At 40.6% G+C, this 18,243-nt stretch overlaps 1 protein-coding gene across 1 annotated transcript; it reads right to left on the bottom strand.

Moving 5' to 3' along the window:
• Positions 1-302: 302 nt before the first annotated feature.
• On the bottom strand, positions 303-17,992 carry PHAX (phosphorylated adaptor for RNA export). The gene is made up of 5 exons (XM_005310724.4): positions 17,724-17,992; positions 15,442-16,058; positions 12,372-12,492; positions 3,323-3,406; positions 303-2,403 (listed from the first exon to the last, which is right to left on the bottom strand). Exons 1-5 carry the CDS (start codon positions 17,826-17,828, stop codon positions 2,134-2,136), a joined length of 1,197 nt encoding a protein of 398 aa, XP_005310781.1. The 5' UTR covers positions 17,829-17,992; the 3' UTR covers positions 303-2,133.
• Between the last annotated feature and the right edge of the window lie 251 nt (positions 17,993-18,243).

Below are 18,243 nucleotides of genomic sequence, written 5' to 3'. Positions count from 1 at the left end.
GGCTGTTCATAGCCCCCCTCTGGGCTTGCTGCCTCACTTCTGAAAGTAAAAAAATTGCTTGAGCCCCTACACCGCTTTCTTTACAAATTAAGCTTTGTCTGAGCACAAATTGATAGGTAATAAACATTAGTTTAAAGCCACAGTAGGGAAGATAGCTCATCCCCATATTAATACCTGGTCCAGGTGTTTTTTTCAGTAGTAAAAAAAATTGCATTCTAATCTGTTTGTACATATGGTCATACTGCTTTGTGCACAGTTAATATCTCAAAAAACTTAAGAAACCTCACCAGAAGCACCAAAAACAATTTTAAAGCTGTAATCTTTATTTTTTGCACTCTACAGCCGTAAACTGAGCCAAATATGGGAAATTTCACCACTCTTCTCCTAGGTAGATCTCACAAATGCAGTGTCTTTATGCTATTTGCTATAGGTCAGGCTAATGTTTTTCTAAGTGATTTTAAAAGTACTCAATTCATCTTTTTCCTACTTCACTATTATGGTTGGTAAAAGTTCATATAATTTTGGGTATGGTATACAGCCACTAAACTTACTTTTTGCTAAAATGAGATCTATAAATCTAAACAGAAAAGTGTGGCAACAGAGAACAGAAGCCCTGAGGATGCTAAATTTCTCATTCTTTTAAAAATTAAATAATTGAGAACAGCCACACAAATACTCTGTCACAAATCACTACTGTTGGAGGATGATCAACTTTATGGATACTCTTCCTATAGATTTTTTTCCTAAGCTTCAGATATTTTGGAATGTGTTGAATTTCACCATATTAAACAGAATTGCACATGGATGCTACTGTATATTGTTTTTCTATTGCTCTTGTATTGTCCTGAAATTAATGGAAGTTTTGGATGGGGAAAAGTTACAGGATCAGGCTTTTTGTTTTGGAAACATTTTAAACTGAAAACTAACGTGTTCCATTCATAGAACACTCAACTCTAAGTAACATTAAGATGTCAGATGTTCGTGCTGCATGAATAATCTAGCACACACAAGTTCTTCTGCTATATCCCAAACAAAAAGAATGCTCAGCACTTATATCAAGTACCATCTTCAAAGTGCTTTACCAACATTAACTAAGTAGCCCTCACAACTCCTTTGTAAGCTTGGTAGGTATTATCCCCATTTAGAAATGGGAAAAAAATGAAACAGAAGGCAAGGTGACAGATGGGATTAGAACTCAAATTCCTGACACACTCCTGTGCTCAAATCTCTGTACACATTCTCTGAATATTGTAAAGGTAGAAATCATGCAAAAAACTCAACCTAACACTTTTGTTTCTGCATGCATACAGAATATGGAGCAGACAAATCCTTTAAGGGAATCTCAAATTAGCATCTGACCTATTCAGCAAAAAGATCAGTCATGATCAATAGAAGTTCAGAGCAATGGTTTGAATGACTTATGTCCAATATTGCAAAATTGTATACAAAAAAGATAGCTAGTTCAGTTCATCATCATAAGAAATGGGAGGGACCAGAGCCTTTTATAAAGTTATGCCTAATGTACTATCCACCATTGATTACTTTGAGAAAATAGGTTGTTACCCAAGAGACTGAAGACCGCAGTAACCTAGTTGCCTTTGAGCAAACCCACCAGAGAAGGTTTTACAAGACTTTTAGTCCTATAAAAAAGTAATATTTCTCAGTATTTTGCCATATTAAAAATATAGGACCTTTAATACGAATATGTATTTTATATTAGCAAAATGCTTTTTCCCACCCATTAGATTTAGGAGTAGCGCCTGCTTGAGTATGACTTTTTAGCTTTGACAGATGAAATATGTTTTTTTGTTTAAACACTAGCCCTGAGTTTATTCCCAAATTTGCCAACTAAGCGAAAATCATCAGCAACAGATTTTATAAGACAGAGAATTATCTAAAACATTTTAACATCTTCTGAAGGACACAATGACCAGACTGATAAAATAGGACAGGTAACATCTCTACCAAGCACTTACATTTAGCTAAATTATATCAAGTTCTCTCCAAAATACAAGTGTTTCCAATCATATTTACTTGTGCAATTTATTAAAACAAGTACACAGAAGTATAATATAAAAGGCTGATTTAATATGTCAGAGATTTAGTTCTTCTACGTATCCAGTCCATTAATGACTAAAAGATCTCCAGATCATGAGCATTATCAATTTCAATGGCATCCTCCGGATCCAGCTTTGTTTCACCATGTCCTTCCTGTAAATCATCCAAAGAAGCCAGGGCCTCATTTGTGTCACTAGCAAAAGTTTCTCGAGATGCATCATCATACTCTTGAAGGTTGAGCCCTTTAATAGCTTGTTTCATCTTCTTTCCTAGAACCTGTATTCTCCTCTTCTTAGCAGCTTTTTTGTTTTCATACTCCTTCTGGTTTTCAACATAGAAGATTTCCTTGAAGAGGAAAATATTTATTTAATATGCTGATTATGCAAGTGTTTGCCTTATAAATGCTAAGGGAAAAAAAACAAGTGAAAGCCCTACACGTACCTAGCCATTAATATTATTGCCTTTAATCTTTAAAATAATAAGACTGCCACTAATCCAGAAAGGGTTGAGCAACTAGCAGGCTAAGTGACCCAAATTCAATCTTTAAAGACGTATTAGAAAAGTATAGAAATGGTAATTGAGCTATTTATAAGGAATAGCCCAACTATTGTAGGTGGGGGTCCATGGCATTGCCACCCTTCTGTGCTGCTGCTGGCAGTGGCAGCAGCACTGCCTTCAGAGCTGGGTGGTTGGAGAGCAGTGGCTGCTGACCAGGTGCCCAGCTCTGAAGGCAGTGCTGCTGCCAGCATCAGTGCACAAGTGTGGTATGGTATGGGGCACGAGGATCACTTTTTTGGAAGGGGGGCAGATTGTCACAGCCTGTAATATTTTCAAAAGGGATCCCAGCAAAAAAAGCTTCGAGAACCTCTGGGCCACTTACTGTAGTGTACTATTGTTACATTTGTATTTTGGTACATATACTGTATGAACACATCTGCAAAATTTGCTATTTATGCCATGACCAACCCACAAAAAATGTGCAATTTCTCTGCAATTTAAATAGATCCCTAGTCATTACACATACACACTGTAAGCAGCTGAATCAAGGAGACTGGCATTCCCTAACTTTTGAGGCCTTGACTTTCCACCCTTAAATATGTCTTTTTAACATTTTTTTGTGTGTGCAGTTACAGATTGTCACAATGAACATTTTCATATTAATTTAACCCTCCTCCCTTTAAAAAAAGCACTCAAAATTATTAGTTCTTCAAAGAAGGATTTTAATTTACTTGAGTCATAATAATTTACAATCTAACATGTTTACCTTGATTTGCTCTCCAGTAATGCTAGGTGTATTCTTCAGCAGATTTAAATAAACTCCTCCTGGCGTTCTTCTTCTGCTACCATTCTGCATAAGGGAAAAATAAATTATTCATAATGGCAAGTCTAAAACAGATTCAAAATAATTGTCATTTAAGAAATCTAAAATTTCCCTTAATTTTTATTTGAGCAACTCTTTTATTTACAAAATATAAATAATAAAAATACTATTGTGGTAGTGCCTAGGAGCCCCAGTTAAGTACTATGACCCTAATGCTAGGTGCTGTACTGAGGTAGCATCCAGAGACGCAGGCCCAACTGCGCTAGGTGCTGCACAAGCATATTACAAAAACAGTTCCAACCCTGAAGAGGGGTTTTTTTGAGCTTCATCTACCAAAAGTGGCCAATGGACCTATAGGAAACTGTATAATTGGATAAGTGAGTTTTAAAGCTTCATTTAAAGCTTTAAGCACCAGTCAAAAGACAAGAATTGGTGTATCAGATCACACCAGCTATCAATTCACCTATTCAGGTATTATGATTATTATTAATTTGTATTACCGAAGCATCTAGCAGTCGCAATCATGAACCAGACCCCAATGTGCTTGGTGCTGTACAAACACAGGAGAGAAAAAAATTCCTTCCCCAAAGTGCTTGCAATCTAAACATAAGACACAAGACAACTGATAAAAACAACGAGGAGTCCTTGTGGCACCTTAGAGACTAACAAATTTATTTGGGCATAAGCTTTCACGGGCTAGAACCCACATCATCAGATGCATGGAGTGGAAAATACAGGAGCAGGTATAAATGCATGAAAGGATGGGAGTTGCCTTATCAAGTGTAAGGTCAGTCTAACAAGACAATTCAATTAACAGCAGGATACCAAGGGAGGAAAAATAACTTTTGAAGTGGTAATGAGAGTGGCCCATTTCAGACAGTTGACAAGAAGGTGAGAGTAACAGTAAGGGGGAAATTAGGTTTAGGTTTTGTAATGACCCAACCGCTCCCAGTCTGATGCATACAGACAGGGGAGTACAAGGAAACAATGAAACAATATTTGGAAGCATGATAGGCAGTGGTCTCAGTACACCAGCAACTTAACCATTGCCGAGTTTTTTGTGGGCCTCAGAGCAAAGGAGAGTTTTAAGGTGGATAATGAGTTAGTTTTGCAGATGTTTTCAGGGAGCTTCTCCAAGTGTGAGGGGCAGCCTGGGAAAAAGCATGAAGATGCTTGTTTGAAAATTTAACAAGTAGGTGATGGAGGATGGCATCATGGGCCTAATAGAGGTGGGAGATGACTTTTCGATAATGAATGAAGGATGGTCCATAGTGTGGTAATCATATTTCATGGGTGGGTGTTAAATGTCAAACTATTCATATAAGTCTGTGAGGTGGAGAGGAGGGAGCAGCAGGCAGTTCTTATATGATAATTTAACTCATAGGATTCTAAGTTCTGTCATAACTACTTATATTTTTCAAAGACCATAACAGTCTAAGAAATTAGATATTCAGATCCTTTCAATGTGAGCAGTTAATTCATCACATTACTATCTAAAATCTCACTTATTAGGTTCTGTAGTGTCCTTTTACTTAACAACTCAAATACTTAATTTTAGCTGAGTTAGCATTTTTGTCTCAAGAGGTATGATAGATGTTAAAAACACTTCTGAAACCTCCCTCCCTGCACAGTAGTTCTGTGCTCCAGTTGAGTTCAGTGCAGGGCTGTCCCTAGCCATTTGGATGCCCTACGCAGCCCCCCTGCGGGTCTGGGAGGCAGGAGCTGTAGGGGGGACACTTTTGGGGGCTCCACAGGCCCAACGTGGCCCGGGGGATTAGCAGGGGGCCGGGAGCAGCCCGCTCCGCTTCCCTCGCTCCGACCCCAACGGTGTCGCTTGGGGGAAGGGATCCCCCACTCACTGGCAGCAGCGGCAGTGAGTCCTTTCCCCAATCTGGGCGACATGGCTAGGGCTGGGGCAAGGGAAGCGAGCGGGCTGGGGCCCCGGACAACTCCCTCCGCCCTGCCTCTTACCCTTCCCCCCTGCTCCGCCCCCATTCCACCTCTTCCCCCAGTGACCCCGCATTCACCGGCAGCGGGAAGCGGAGCGCTGCAGCTGGCGGAGTAGAGCAGGCTGGGGCCGGGTTGCTCCACTTCCCGACGCTGCTGGTGACTGCGGGGTCACTGGAGGAAGAGGTGGAATGGGGGCGGGCCGGGGGCAGAGCAGGGGGGAAAGGTAAGAGGCAGGGCGGAGGGAGTTGTCCGGGGACCCACACCCCCCTAGGAACGGCCCTGCCCCTTGCAGGGCAGGCTGGCCGAGGGATAGGGCTGGTGCTGCCGCGTATGCAGCACGCAGTTGCCTAGGGCACCATGAAATTTTGGGCAATTTGATGCCCCAAATTTCATGGTGCCCTACGCAGCTGCACATGCCTAAGGATGGCCCTGGTTCAGTGGTTGATGTAACATCAACAGCGGCATGTGGCAATGGTGTCATATTAAAGCATGAATGGAGCCAAACATTAAGAGACCTGAAAATTATGGACATTTAATATATTGCTAACAATAATAGAATAACTCTTTCCTTTATACCAGGGGTCGGCAACATTCGGCATGCGGCTCGCCAGGGTAAGCACCATAGCGGGCCAGGCCAGTTTATTTACCTGCTGACGTGGCAAGTTCGGCCAATTGCGGCCCCCACTGGACGCGGTTCGCCGTCCCGGGCCAATGGGGGCGGCAAGAAGCCGCGGGAAGCGGCGCGGGTGAGCGATGTGCTGGCTGCGGCTTCTCGCTGCCCTCATTGGCCCGGGACGGCGAACCACAGCCAGTGGCGGCCGCGATCGGCCGAACCTGCCACGTCAGCAGGTAAATAAAATTGGCCCGGCCTGCCAGGGTGCTTATCCTGACGAGCCGCGTGCCAAACGTTGCCAACCCCTGATTTATACTGTTCAAACACCTAAATACTACATCATTAAAGAGGCCAATTAAAAAAAAAAAAATCAACAGGAACAACCCAAATGTCAATACTAATACTGAAATTTGGTTTTAGTGCATTTACCTTTAATCATTTTAAGAAAAATAACTACATAGACAATATACACTTATCACTCTGTGCATAAAACCCTAACATAGAAACTAACAGCAACTACGAGATGTTCTTTAGGTATTGCCAAAAATACTTCTGTGGCACATGCACAAAATAATTCATTGTCTGAAGAGTATGAGGGGTAAGTATTGTTAGGAGTTACATCCTCTCTTTTCATTTGAGCTGGCACATGCATTAATCCTTTAAGGTAGCATCTCTTCCTAAGAGAAGTCTAGTTCATTAGCTGGAATCTTCAGATAAAAATGGATTACGTCTCATTATCAAGAATGGTTGCTGGAGATATATGATTAAAGTAACTTATGCATATTTTATGCTCTTCCCAAAGCTCAGTTGTTTTACAAACTTTGATAGCCCCCAGCCAATAAGAAAGCCTATACTTAGCAGGGTCTGTACCCAACAAATCAGTCATCTGTGACTCCTCTCATCACAGGCATGCAAACAAGCTGCAAGTCTGTAGCTGCTATGGGACTGTAAAGTGAAATTTACAAGATTCCTTCCCTTTACTACAAAAATGTAGGCAACAAAGCAGGGAAGAATTACTGAAACTACATTCAGAAATTTGTACTTGGGAGTAAGCTTAAGTCATACGTTGAGCCTGTCATCTTGACATCTAGTTTTATGGTGATTAAATGTTTATGTAGGCCAGTGCTATCTAACACCAAACCTGCTTAATGTATTTACATGGCCTATGTAGTAGACTCAGATACTGCAGAATCTAATACTCCTGTGGGAAGTCTGTGCCACTGCACACACAGAATTCATGTCCAGTGCAGAATCCCCTCCCTCCCCCGCAGAAAATACATTCTGCCCAAAAATGCTGCAGTTCCACCTTTTGCCCACCAGAGGCTGCTGTGGTGCCAAAACAGCAGGTGACTAGCAATAACAGCTAGCAGCCAGCAGCTTTCATCACAGCAGCCTGCCTGTGGAGCCAGGTTAGGAGACAGAGTGGTGCACGTGGGGCTGCTACGGGGGTCACAGACTAGGGTTCAGAAGTGCTAGTGGGAAGGGACAGAATGGGATGCAGGATCAGGAGCTAGTGGGGTGATGGCATTGAGCCAGAGGCTGAATGGGGAGCGGTGGGGGGCTCCAGAGCCACATGAGGTGCAGACACACAGGGATAGGAGCAAATATGCCTGGCTGAATAAGAGGCTTGGTCAGCCAGGGTCTACATGGGAGAGGCTCTCCAACTCCCTAATAATCCCTCCTCCCCGCAAAAAGTAACAGTTCCATACTACTCTCACCCACATTCAACAATCTTCCAGGTTCACACTCAGACTCCTTCCCTCTCCCTCAGCTCCTTCGTTAGCCTTGACTCCCCCAAGCCTTTGCACTGAGAGGTGCGGGGAACATGTTTCTCTATTATAGTTAAAATGAATTACTCAAAGTTCTGTTTTAATATGCCTATAAAGGAATCTATTTGTCAAAAACACATTTTCTCAATTTTTTTTTGTCTGTATTGTTACAGATATACTTGCTGAAAGGTATTTTGAAATAAATTACCAAAATAACTGAAACTGGCAAGATTATATTGTGTTATTTTGACAAATAAAATATGCAGATTTTTGCAGAATTTTAAAATATTGTGTGCAGAATTGTTAATTTTTTGACACAGAATTCCCCCAGGAGTAATCTAAAGCTTTCATTATAAAAAGTTACTAGCCCTCATGTTTGTGAAGACAACATCCCAGTAGTGTCTTCCTGAGTCTGCTGACTGCCTGAAACTATAGCTGGGAGATGTGAACTCTCTCACCTCCAGGGTGGATAAAAATAATTTTTTTTTAAATAAAAAAAAATTGATGTTTTTTTAATTTAAATTGTATTTTTTTGATAAAATGCTTTTTGAGAAAAAAAACTATCTAAAAATAGTTTTAAGATACATTAGAGCTCAAAGATATCTCATCATGGAACAGGGATTATAAATTCTATTTCTATAGTGTGAGACAATATATTCATGTAATGTTTCAGGAAAGTTTTGTAAACAAGTTCCAATAGTTCATGGATTAGGGACCCAATCTTATGGGGCTCCAGGGGCTTCTGTATAGATTATTTAGGTTAATCTTTTTATCTACCCGACGGGGCTCAGTCTAGAAGATACCATCAGAGATGCTTAGTATTGCAGTTCTCAAACTGTGGATTTGTGTCTCCAGAGATAACACGCTTGTTAACAGCAAAAATGTTTTTAAATAAATAAATAGATAGAGGTGAAAAATAAGATCTCAACCCTATTGTCCCTCTGCAAATGTGTGTACACAGAATCAATCCGTCACCTCTCTCTAAAAGTGCAAAGTTTCAAAAAGTTCAATGAATAGAAGATTGTTGGGGGCGGAATAGAGCTGGACAAGGAGAAATCTGGAGATAAATGTGATAAGGGAGAGATAGGCAGTAGAAACAAAAGTGAAACAGTTTGAGCAGCATATTCCAGAAGTCTTGAGGTCTTTTTGAGTGTAGACTTCATTAATTTGAGATCTAACATACCATTCTCTCACTAGAAGGGAAAACCTATAATGGCAGCAGGCCATAAAAGAGACCCAGTTTGGGAATATTTTAATGAAGTTTCTCTACCTGTGGGTAAGAAAGGCATGCGTGCAAAATGCAAACAGTACAACAAAGAAATACAAGGCCTGGTTGCCCGAAAGAAACATCATCATGAGAAGTGTTCCTTCTCAGGAGGAAGCTGCGTTGAAGATGATGAAAAGAACATATCTGAACATACAGAATCTTCAGGTTGGTAAACTTTTTTATTTCATACTTCTTTCTTAAGGACTGCCTGTCTTCCTTCTGAACCATTCTTCAATTCTCATGTTTGAGCAAAAAATATAGTTATTACTCTATGGTATTATCGTTTTAGATGCAGTTTGATAAAAAATAAATATCTGAAATAGGCAGATCTTCCTTTTAACAATTTCACCTTTAAAGTAGTACTGAGGGTCAGTGAATGAAATGAGCAATACTAAATGAGCAGTATGGTAATAATTATTAAATAACTGCACTGACTTATTTTGTTTAGGAGAATCCATCCTCAACATACAGGATTCTGAAGACTATCCACCTTCAAGATCACCATCATTTTCTACTGTTTCGAAATTATCTGCCAATGATAGTGTTTCAGTCACATCATGTATGTCACATAGCCACAGTATATAGCCTGTAGCAAAAAGGAAAAAAAAAATCTCCGTCACCCAGAAACAATCACAGATAAGTTTGTGATAAGAACCAGCAGATTACAAAAAGAGGTAATTGATAAAAAAAATTGCCCAGTTTGTTTATGCAACAAACTTTTCTTTCTGTATGATTGAGAACCCATACTTCATTAAGACTAGAATATAGTCCACACAACAGAGCAGATGTGGCAGGCAAATTGCTGAATAAAGTGTATGAAAGAGAAATTGAGCAGTGTGCAAAAGGTCTAGGGTGAAATTGTTAACCTGAGTCTTGATGGGTGGAACAATGTTGACAATGATACAGTTGTATGTGCTTGTGTGACAACTGAAGAAGGGAATGTCTTCCTTACAGAAACAATTGATACATCAGGAAATTCACACACAACAGAATACTTACAAGAAGTAGCAGTAAAAGCTATAACTGTGAAAAAAAATTTGAATGTCTAGTACGCAGCTTGGTCACAGACAATGCTGCAAATGTATCCAAGACGAGAAGAAATTATTTAGGAGTGAATAGAGCCCAAGCTAACAACATACAGTTGCAGTGCTCATTTGATGCACCTCCTAGCCAAAGACTTCAGTGTTCCAGAAATAAAGGCTAATGTTGTTGAAACTGCAAAATACTTCCGTAACATCCACTTTGTAGCAGCTGCTCTGAAAAAAGATGTGCGATGGAACTCAGTAGTGGACTGTTTTGAGCGCTATTATCAAGAACTGGCCTAATCTGATGACAGTGTGTGAACAAAACAGTGAAAAAATAGATAGTACTGTCAGCCAAAGTTCTCAACATTGGGCTTAAGAGAAATGTTGAACATATGCTGAGTACCCTGAAGCCTATTTCTGTAGCCTTCAACAAAATGCAGGGAAATAGCTATTTGATTGCTGATGCTGTTGAAATCTGGAAGGAACTGAGTGAGATCTTAAAAAGAGAAATAGGCAATGACAGTTAAATTACAAGCATTAAAAAAAACGAATGGGACAAGCACTATCTCCAGCTCATTTTCTTGCAAATATTCTCAATACTCAGTACCAGGGTCAAACCTTAACTGCTGAAGAAGAGTTGGCTATGACATGGACATCCAGCAATCATCCCTCCATAATGCCAACTATGAAACTTCAGAGCTAAGGGTGAACCATTCAAGAAATATATGTTTGCTGATGATGTTTTAAAGAAAGTCACACCAGTGAACTGGAGGAAGTCACTTAAGCATTTGAATTCAGAGACTGTTGAATTGATAATCTCGCTTTTAACGGCAGTAGCTTCTTCTGCCGGTGCAGAAAGAATATTTTCTTCCTTTGAACTAATTCATTCCAAAATGAGAAATAGTTTAGGACCTGAAAAAGCAGGAAAGCTTGTTTTTCTTTTCCAGATTATGAACGAACAGGAAACTGAAGGTGAAGACGACCGAGTTAGCTGCAAAAGCCAATATTTTAAATTTCTCATGTTGACCTGGCTGACCTAGCAGATTTTTTTTTTTTTTAATATTTCATTTAACTATTTTAGTTAAAAACAATTTGAACAAAAACATGATTTTAAAAAACTTGAATGTTAAAATTCAAAAATTCATGTCTGTTTTGTTAAAATGTTATATGTTTGCTGTTGAAGAAAAAAATCCAGAATACATAACGTTAATGTCTATCTGGTGATGTTCTCCTCCTAATACAGCATGGCAAGAAAATCCTCCAAATATTAATGAAATCATTGTGAGGTGAACTATCTGCTTCAATTACCTTTGGTAAATGAAGTAAACAAACGATCATTCATTTTCTGATATAGCTGTAAAACTAATCTGAAAAGTTTTCAAAATAATAAACCCAAGGTTGTGAGTTCAATTCTTGAGGGGGCCATTTAGGGATTTGAGGCAAAAATCTGTCTGGGGATTGATCTTGCTTTGAGCAGGGGGTTGGACTAGATGATCTCCTGAGGTCCCTTCCAACCCTGATATTCTAGGATTCTATGAAATCATTTAAAAAAAAATGTAGTGTGTACCTTCTAAAAATGAAACCTACGTCTATCTCTGAGTTGTGAAAAATATGTATTAAGGTTATAACAACCAACAAGAATGCACTTTTATGTAGAAATCCATGATTAAATCAAGTCTTCCTGACTAGTGATTCAATCAACTCCACCCTGCTCACCTCCATTTATTTCAATGCAGTGTTCAGTCTAAAGCCTGATTACACTTCATATGTAGGCTTTGAAGGATTAGATTTTTATCTGTAAATGATGGAAACGTCTATTTCATTTTGCACGCATAAACCCACGAAAAAATATCTCCATTGATGATGATTGAAATTTACAGATAGGCAAAGAAAGAAAAATGTTGCTTGAGAACTTAGTAGTTTGATTTAAGGATATTTACTTTGTACATCTTGAAATGTGATGTTGACAATTTGTGTTTTAACTGTTATAATGCTAATTTTTTTAACTCAATGTCTAAATAATTATTGTCTGACATCTCCCCCACCTCCACGGTCTAACGCCTCCATAATTTCCCACAACTGCAAAAATGTACATTGAAAGAAAACCAAAAAAAAAAAAAAAAAAGCCTAAAAATAAAGTCAAAATTATAAAAATAAAAACTGAATTTGCCAAGTCTATTTATATGTAAGCGTGATCTATTTAAAGGTTTACTTGTTGTTTTCATGGATCAAATGAAAAAGGGATGGGAATGAAGGCCATGGTGAGGACTGAGAGTTAATGCAAGGAATTTGAGAAAATTTATTAGGCGTGAAAGCACTGCAACAGTATTTCGTATGAAGATCGATTGCAAGAAATAGTTCTTCTTACCATTATGAAGAGTCCGCCATTTTGTTCCACTTCAGCTGTTTCCATAAGCAGTTCAATAGCTTTCTTATTTCCAATTATTTTCACTATTCGGGCTATCAAATCTTTCTTTGGTTCTCGAAGCCTAAAAAAGCAACCCGCCACACCCAGTCAATGGGATTTCTCACATGAGTAAAATTAAACATACGACTTCAATGGGACTACTCAAATGAGTAATGTTATAAATGCTACTGTTTGTAGGAGTATCAGAGGGGTAGCCGTGTTAGTCTGAATCTGTAAAAAGCAACAGAGGGTCCTGTGGCACCTTTGAGACTAACAGAAGTATTGGGAGCATAAGCTTTCGTGGGTAAGAACCTCACTTCTTCAGATGCAAGTGCATCTGAAGAAGTGAGGTTCTTACCCACGAAAGCTTATGCTCCCAATACTTCTGTTAGTCTCAAAGGTGCCACAGGACCCTCTGTTGCTGTTTGTAGGAGATAAGCTTTAGTTACCCAAAACTAAAGATACATGTAGATTTTCTCTTTAAATATCTGTACTGTCAACTCAGTTTTTTCAACTGATTTCAAAATATTGTACTTCTGATAGCTCAATCTTTAAATAACGTGCCCTGTTTTGTTTTTAAATATCTTTAAATATTTTTGTAAGGCTTTATTTCCTCCCTACTGATGTTTGTAAGGTCTTTTCAGCAAGCATTTGCCCATGCACATGTAATTGCAGCATCACAGCTTACTAACTATGCATGAAAAACCATGAAACTGACAGTACATGGAGTGCTGTCACATGAATAAAGTTCACATACAGTTATCTTAAATTCTTTTTAACTAAATAGATGCAGTTTTTAGACAAATATGATCAAAATGATGGTGTCCTTTCAAATCCAGTTTTCTTTTTAAGAGACAATGAAGTAGTTCAGGCCTATAGTTTATATATATTTTTTTTAATTAATGGTTTGTGTCAGGCATGGTGGCGTGCCTGTAATCCCAGCTACTTGGGAGGCTGAGGCTGGCGGATAACTAGCATTTCTACACTGATCTGATTCAGAATGACAATTCCTACAAAGACAGGTATTAAACATGTAAATGAAGGAAAACAGTCTTTCAGCATATTTTAGTGTAACTTCACAAAATGTAATGACACAAATTGATATTACTCAAAGCCATAAAATGCCAAACTGGGGACTCTACACATCTGTAGTTAACTAGAATTCATTTTATAGTACTATAATTTTTCAAAATTCAGAAGAACAGAAGATATTTAGTAAGAACGGGCAATGGGAATAATTAGTGTACATTTTTGGATACAAATGTTGTCGTTTATATCAGTTTTGGTTTTTGTTACTTTCCACAATGGTAAGTTTATGCAAACTATCTACTATTACACACTAAAACCTTAAAAGAATGTTGTTAAATTAGCAAAGTCAAACACTCAAAAGTTAGGAAATGCCAGAATTAAGACTGTCTGTGCAATTTTGTATGCATAATACCGTTTTTAATTACATAATCACATACTACTTCCCCCGCTCACAGGACACCTGCCTCATTCAGTGCACAGGATGGACAGTGCCCACTAAGGGAAAAATAGCATGTCATGTAATTAAAGACTGTATTATGATGCATACATAGAATGGGGCCTGAAATAAAGTTGCACAAGTAACCGTGGTATTGGCATTGACACTATTTTCTGAGTGCATGAATTAACAGATTTAATATTCTTCTAACAGTTTTTGTGTAATTGCCTAGGTTTTAAAAAAGGCAAACTGAAAAAAAAACAGAAATTCCACCATATGGCATTATATTGACACCCACAATGCTCATCAGCAGTGTCAACCTTTAGATCCACAGCACAGACCTCTGCCACTTGAGTTAAGGGAGTAACAGAGCAGTAACAGCTTGTCCCCTATGCTTGACCCCTTCCACTCTGTCCCTGTCCCAATCCTGTCTTTTCCCCATCCCTTGTGCCTCACCACAGTTCGATTTTCTTCACCAAGCCAGTTCCAGTCTTTACTCATCAGGTTTCTCATCCCAGTCTGAGTTCCCTCCTCTTGGCGTCCTCATTTGATTTTTCTCTTTTGCCACCCTGACCTCCAGCTGCCCTCACATTGCCACCCACCAAGGCTTCTCACCAGAGGTATCTCCCCTCCATCCCCCCACAACAGGTTCTCAGTCCCAGTCTCCCCATACCATTATCTCTGGCTGCCAATCTCATTGCCCAGCCAGTCCTCGCTAGCCTCCAGCCTCAGTTGCATTCAAATCAGATGGCTTCCTCCTCCACGCTGCCTGGGACCAGCGGGTATTAATTCTTCAGAGCACAGGAGAGACAGGTTCCCAGCTCTCAGATCAGATGTTGGACCTGGCATAGGCACAGCTCACAGAAGCCCAGAGTGGCAACCGCAGGAAAAGTTCTGCTCAATCCTGAGCTGGAGCATGCCCAGTGCAGACAGAATCTTTGAAGGCATTTAGCTACTACAATTTAAGTCTGTACTGAGCATTTGTGAACTGCAATTTTTCAAAGAGTTGTAACTTAACCAAATTTGGGCAGGTTTTCCCAAGGATGGCAAAAGGCATATGTCTGAAACAAATGCCACTCCCCATGGCAAATGTCAAGTACCTGCTCTGAAGCATATGTGGGAGGAGGCATTAGAGCTTTTTAATTAAAAGGTTTCCACAATTTTTCAACATGGGCAAAACGTATTTTTTCCCTAGCTTTATTCTCAGAAATGGCTGAACACTTTTGGCTGAAGTTTTCAAAAAAATAAATAAAAAAATTTAGCCTCAGGTTGACACCTTGCATGGAAAATTCAAGCTGAAATGTTTATGACTTTGACAAATTTTAACCAACTGAAAACAGGGTCTTATAATGGGAAGTGTTGGGCAACCTTACTAAAAAGTGGTGCTACCAGCCCCACCAATAATACTGCATTTAGGTTTCAGGATTCTGGGAACCTGAACAAGCCATTCAAACCCTTATCTCATAATTTAACATGGCCACCTAAAACAGTCAAAAGAACACAGTCTTATTCTTCCCTTCAGTAACTTTCACATAACCTAATGGATTAAGAAACATAAGATCTCACCGATAAGAAATTTCATCTGCCACTTTTTCCTCAGAATCTTCTTCAGTAATCTCGTACATCCCTTTATAATTCATTTCTAGTCTTTCACCCAGTCTGTCCTTGACAGGCCGTTTCCGTTTGAGAAGTCCTTGTCCATTTTCTTCCTCCTTTGACACTGTTTTTTTGTCATCCTGCATGTATTCATCTAGCTCTTTATTTAATATCTCCACATCTTGGTCAGTTTCTTTCATCAGCTTTTTAGCCAATAAGTAATTGTAAGTCTCAGACTGCCTACTCTTGTCAATATTACCCTCCATTCCTAAAATTCCAAGTTCAGTGGCCACTGCATCCTGATTTTGTTCCTGAAGCACTGCACCCCAAATATTGTTGATCTTCTTACCCCCGAGGACAGTTTGCTTCTGGTGACTCTGGCCAAACTGAAAAGGCTCTGGTTTAACAGGAGGGAGGTTAAAACATTTTTGTCGTTTCCGTTTCCACACAGAAGCGTCATCATCTGAATCAGAGAAGCTCTCATCACTTGAGTCCACACCATTGGTTGTTCGATAAGGAACACTTGGTGCACAGGGTGAAATGGTGCTCTGGAAAGGTTTGGTTGAACTGTTGCCATCATGTGGTTTCTGAAATGGCAAAGTCATTTTGTATTAATTCAATTAGTATTTTTAAAAAGGAAAGCTACCTTGATGATTTGATTACAATTAGACTCACTAATAGACTAATTTACTCTGATTCATATGTGAGAATAATTTTAACACAAACTAGACTAGATATACTTTATTTTTAACTAGAACTTTCATCAAAGGACTTCAAAGCACCCTACTGATACCAAGTCTCATTCAGAATACCCATTGATGATTCTCCATTTCAGATGGGTAAACTGAGATGTTCAAGGTTACACAAGATATCTGTAAAGAATAGATAATATAACCTAGTTCTTGCTCCTAGTTACAGACAAACCACAAGACATACTGCTGCTACCATTGTAAACTTAGCATTCTTTACCGATAATTCCAGTTCTTTCAAAAATGATAACAAGAGCTCCTAAAAAACAAGATAATCTTAAAAATAATCTTTTGTCCCCTCAAGTTTAGATGACTACATTCCTCTCTTTAACCCACACACTCTTCCAGTAACCTGATGGCATTCCTGAATTATTTTCTGGCATAAAGCAACAGAAGTAAAGACTCTTCAGCTTGTCTTACCACTGTATGAAATATATAACTGCTTTTGGAAAAACGTGGCGAGCATAGCCCTATGCATTAAAAATGCATCTGTAGTTTACATGCTCCTTTCCTGGTGCACATCTCAAGACTATATTATCTTATTCAGTGCTTTTCTGCACTCCTACCACCATATATTTCTCATACGATCGGATAATATACACATGAAAATCAGTATTTACTAAAAAAAGTTTGAAAGCCAATTAAGTGCAGTCTCTTCAGCAGGTAAACGCTTAAACACAAAAGAGACATAGCTTTAAATTCAGAAAGAAGTAATTGCTGTAATGACATGTCTTTTTGAAACGTTTTCAGTTGCTGTTCTGTTTCTGAAACCACAGGAGACAATCACTTGATCATTACCTGTTAGGTTCACTCCTTCTGGGGCACCTGGCATTGGCCACTGTCAGTAGACAGGCTACTGGGCTGGATGGATCTTTGGTCTGACCCAGTACAGCCATTCTTATGTACAGCACAACTAACCATTAAAAACCAACAACACATGCGCTGGAAAATGGGGGTAGAGGAAAAGCAATTAGACAAACGGGTGGGGTTACTCATGTTTCACAGGACAACAGTACCTACCAATCTGATAAAAAACACTACCTAGGCTCATTCAATGTCTCTTCCGAAGAGAAACACCCAGCAATAACTAACAACAAATCCCACTGCTCATCTCCCAACCTCCTCCCCACAAAGCACAGCAACAACAGCTCCCCCGCAATCTCCCCAGCCAGAGACACAGGCTCACTATGCAACACACCAGCACCGCACTGGAGATGTGCCGGGGGCTGAGGGGAGACGGTTTCTCAAGGGGGCTGTTCCCAACCCATCTCTCCAGGCCTCATCCCGACAGCATCTCAGCGCCGCTCCGGCAGGCCAGGGGCCGGGCACGGGGCATTTCCTCGGGGCGACGCGTTCTCTCGGGCTCCCCCAGCGCTGCGCGGGAGTCTCCCGCCCTAAGGCCCGGCCTAAGGCAGCAGCAGTGGCGGGAAGCCGGGGCTGGGTCAGGAGCCGCGGTGGGGTCCCTGCTACGGAGGCGGCCGAGCCCCCGGGGCCTCCCCTCACCTGCGCCGGGCCCCTGGCCGAGACGCTGGCCGGCATGTCGGAGTCCGAGTCCGAGATCTCCCCGTCCTCCGCATCCTGCTCCATCCGCCGCGCCTCCAGCGCCATCTTCCCCGAGACCGCGGGCGCAGGGAGCGGGGCGGGGCAAGGCAGGGGGCCAGGGACCGCCAGCGCTTCCGCTCGCAGGGAAGAGGAGGAAGCAAATGGCGCCACCTACTTCGCCCATGCAAGGAGCATCCGCAGGGCCTACATGCCCCAATGTACCTTGCGCTGGGCGGGCGGGCGCGCCGCAGGGCATGCCGGGACCTGTAGTCTTTGTCGGAAATCCCCCTGGGAGGCCTAGTTGGGACTGTTCCAAGGGAAAAAGAATCCCAGGCACGTTGTCCGGACATCACCTTGCCACATCCTACGGCATCATCGGCCACCACGTCAGGTCTCTGCACGGGCAACGTCATCCCACTGCTTTGCTAGAGCATGTCACCCTGTCACCGCTGTTATGGGAGCTTGATAGAAAAGATCCCTG

Source organism: Chrysemys picta, chromosome 6 (genome assembly GCF_011386835.1).
Source record: "Chrysemys picta bellii isolate R12L10 chromosome 6, ASM1138683v2, whole genome shotgun sequence".
In the NCBI taxonomy this organism is placed as follows: domain Eukaryota; kingdom Metazoa; phylum Chordata; order Testudines; family Emydidae; genus Chrysemys; species Chrysemys picta.
The sequence above is the reverse complement of the archived record's forward strand: the minus strand, read 5'-3'. Positions and strand labels throughout refer to the sequence as shown.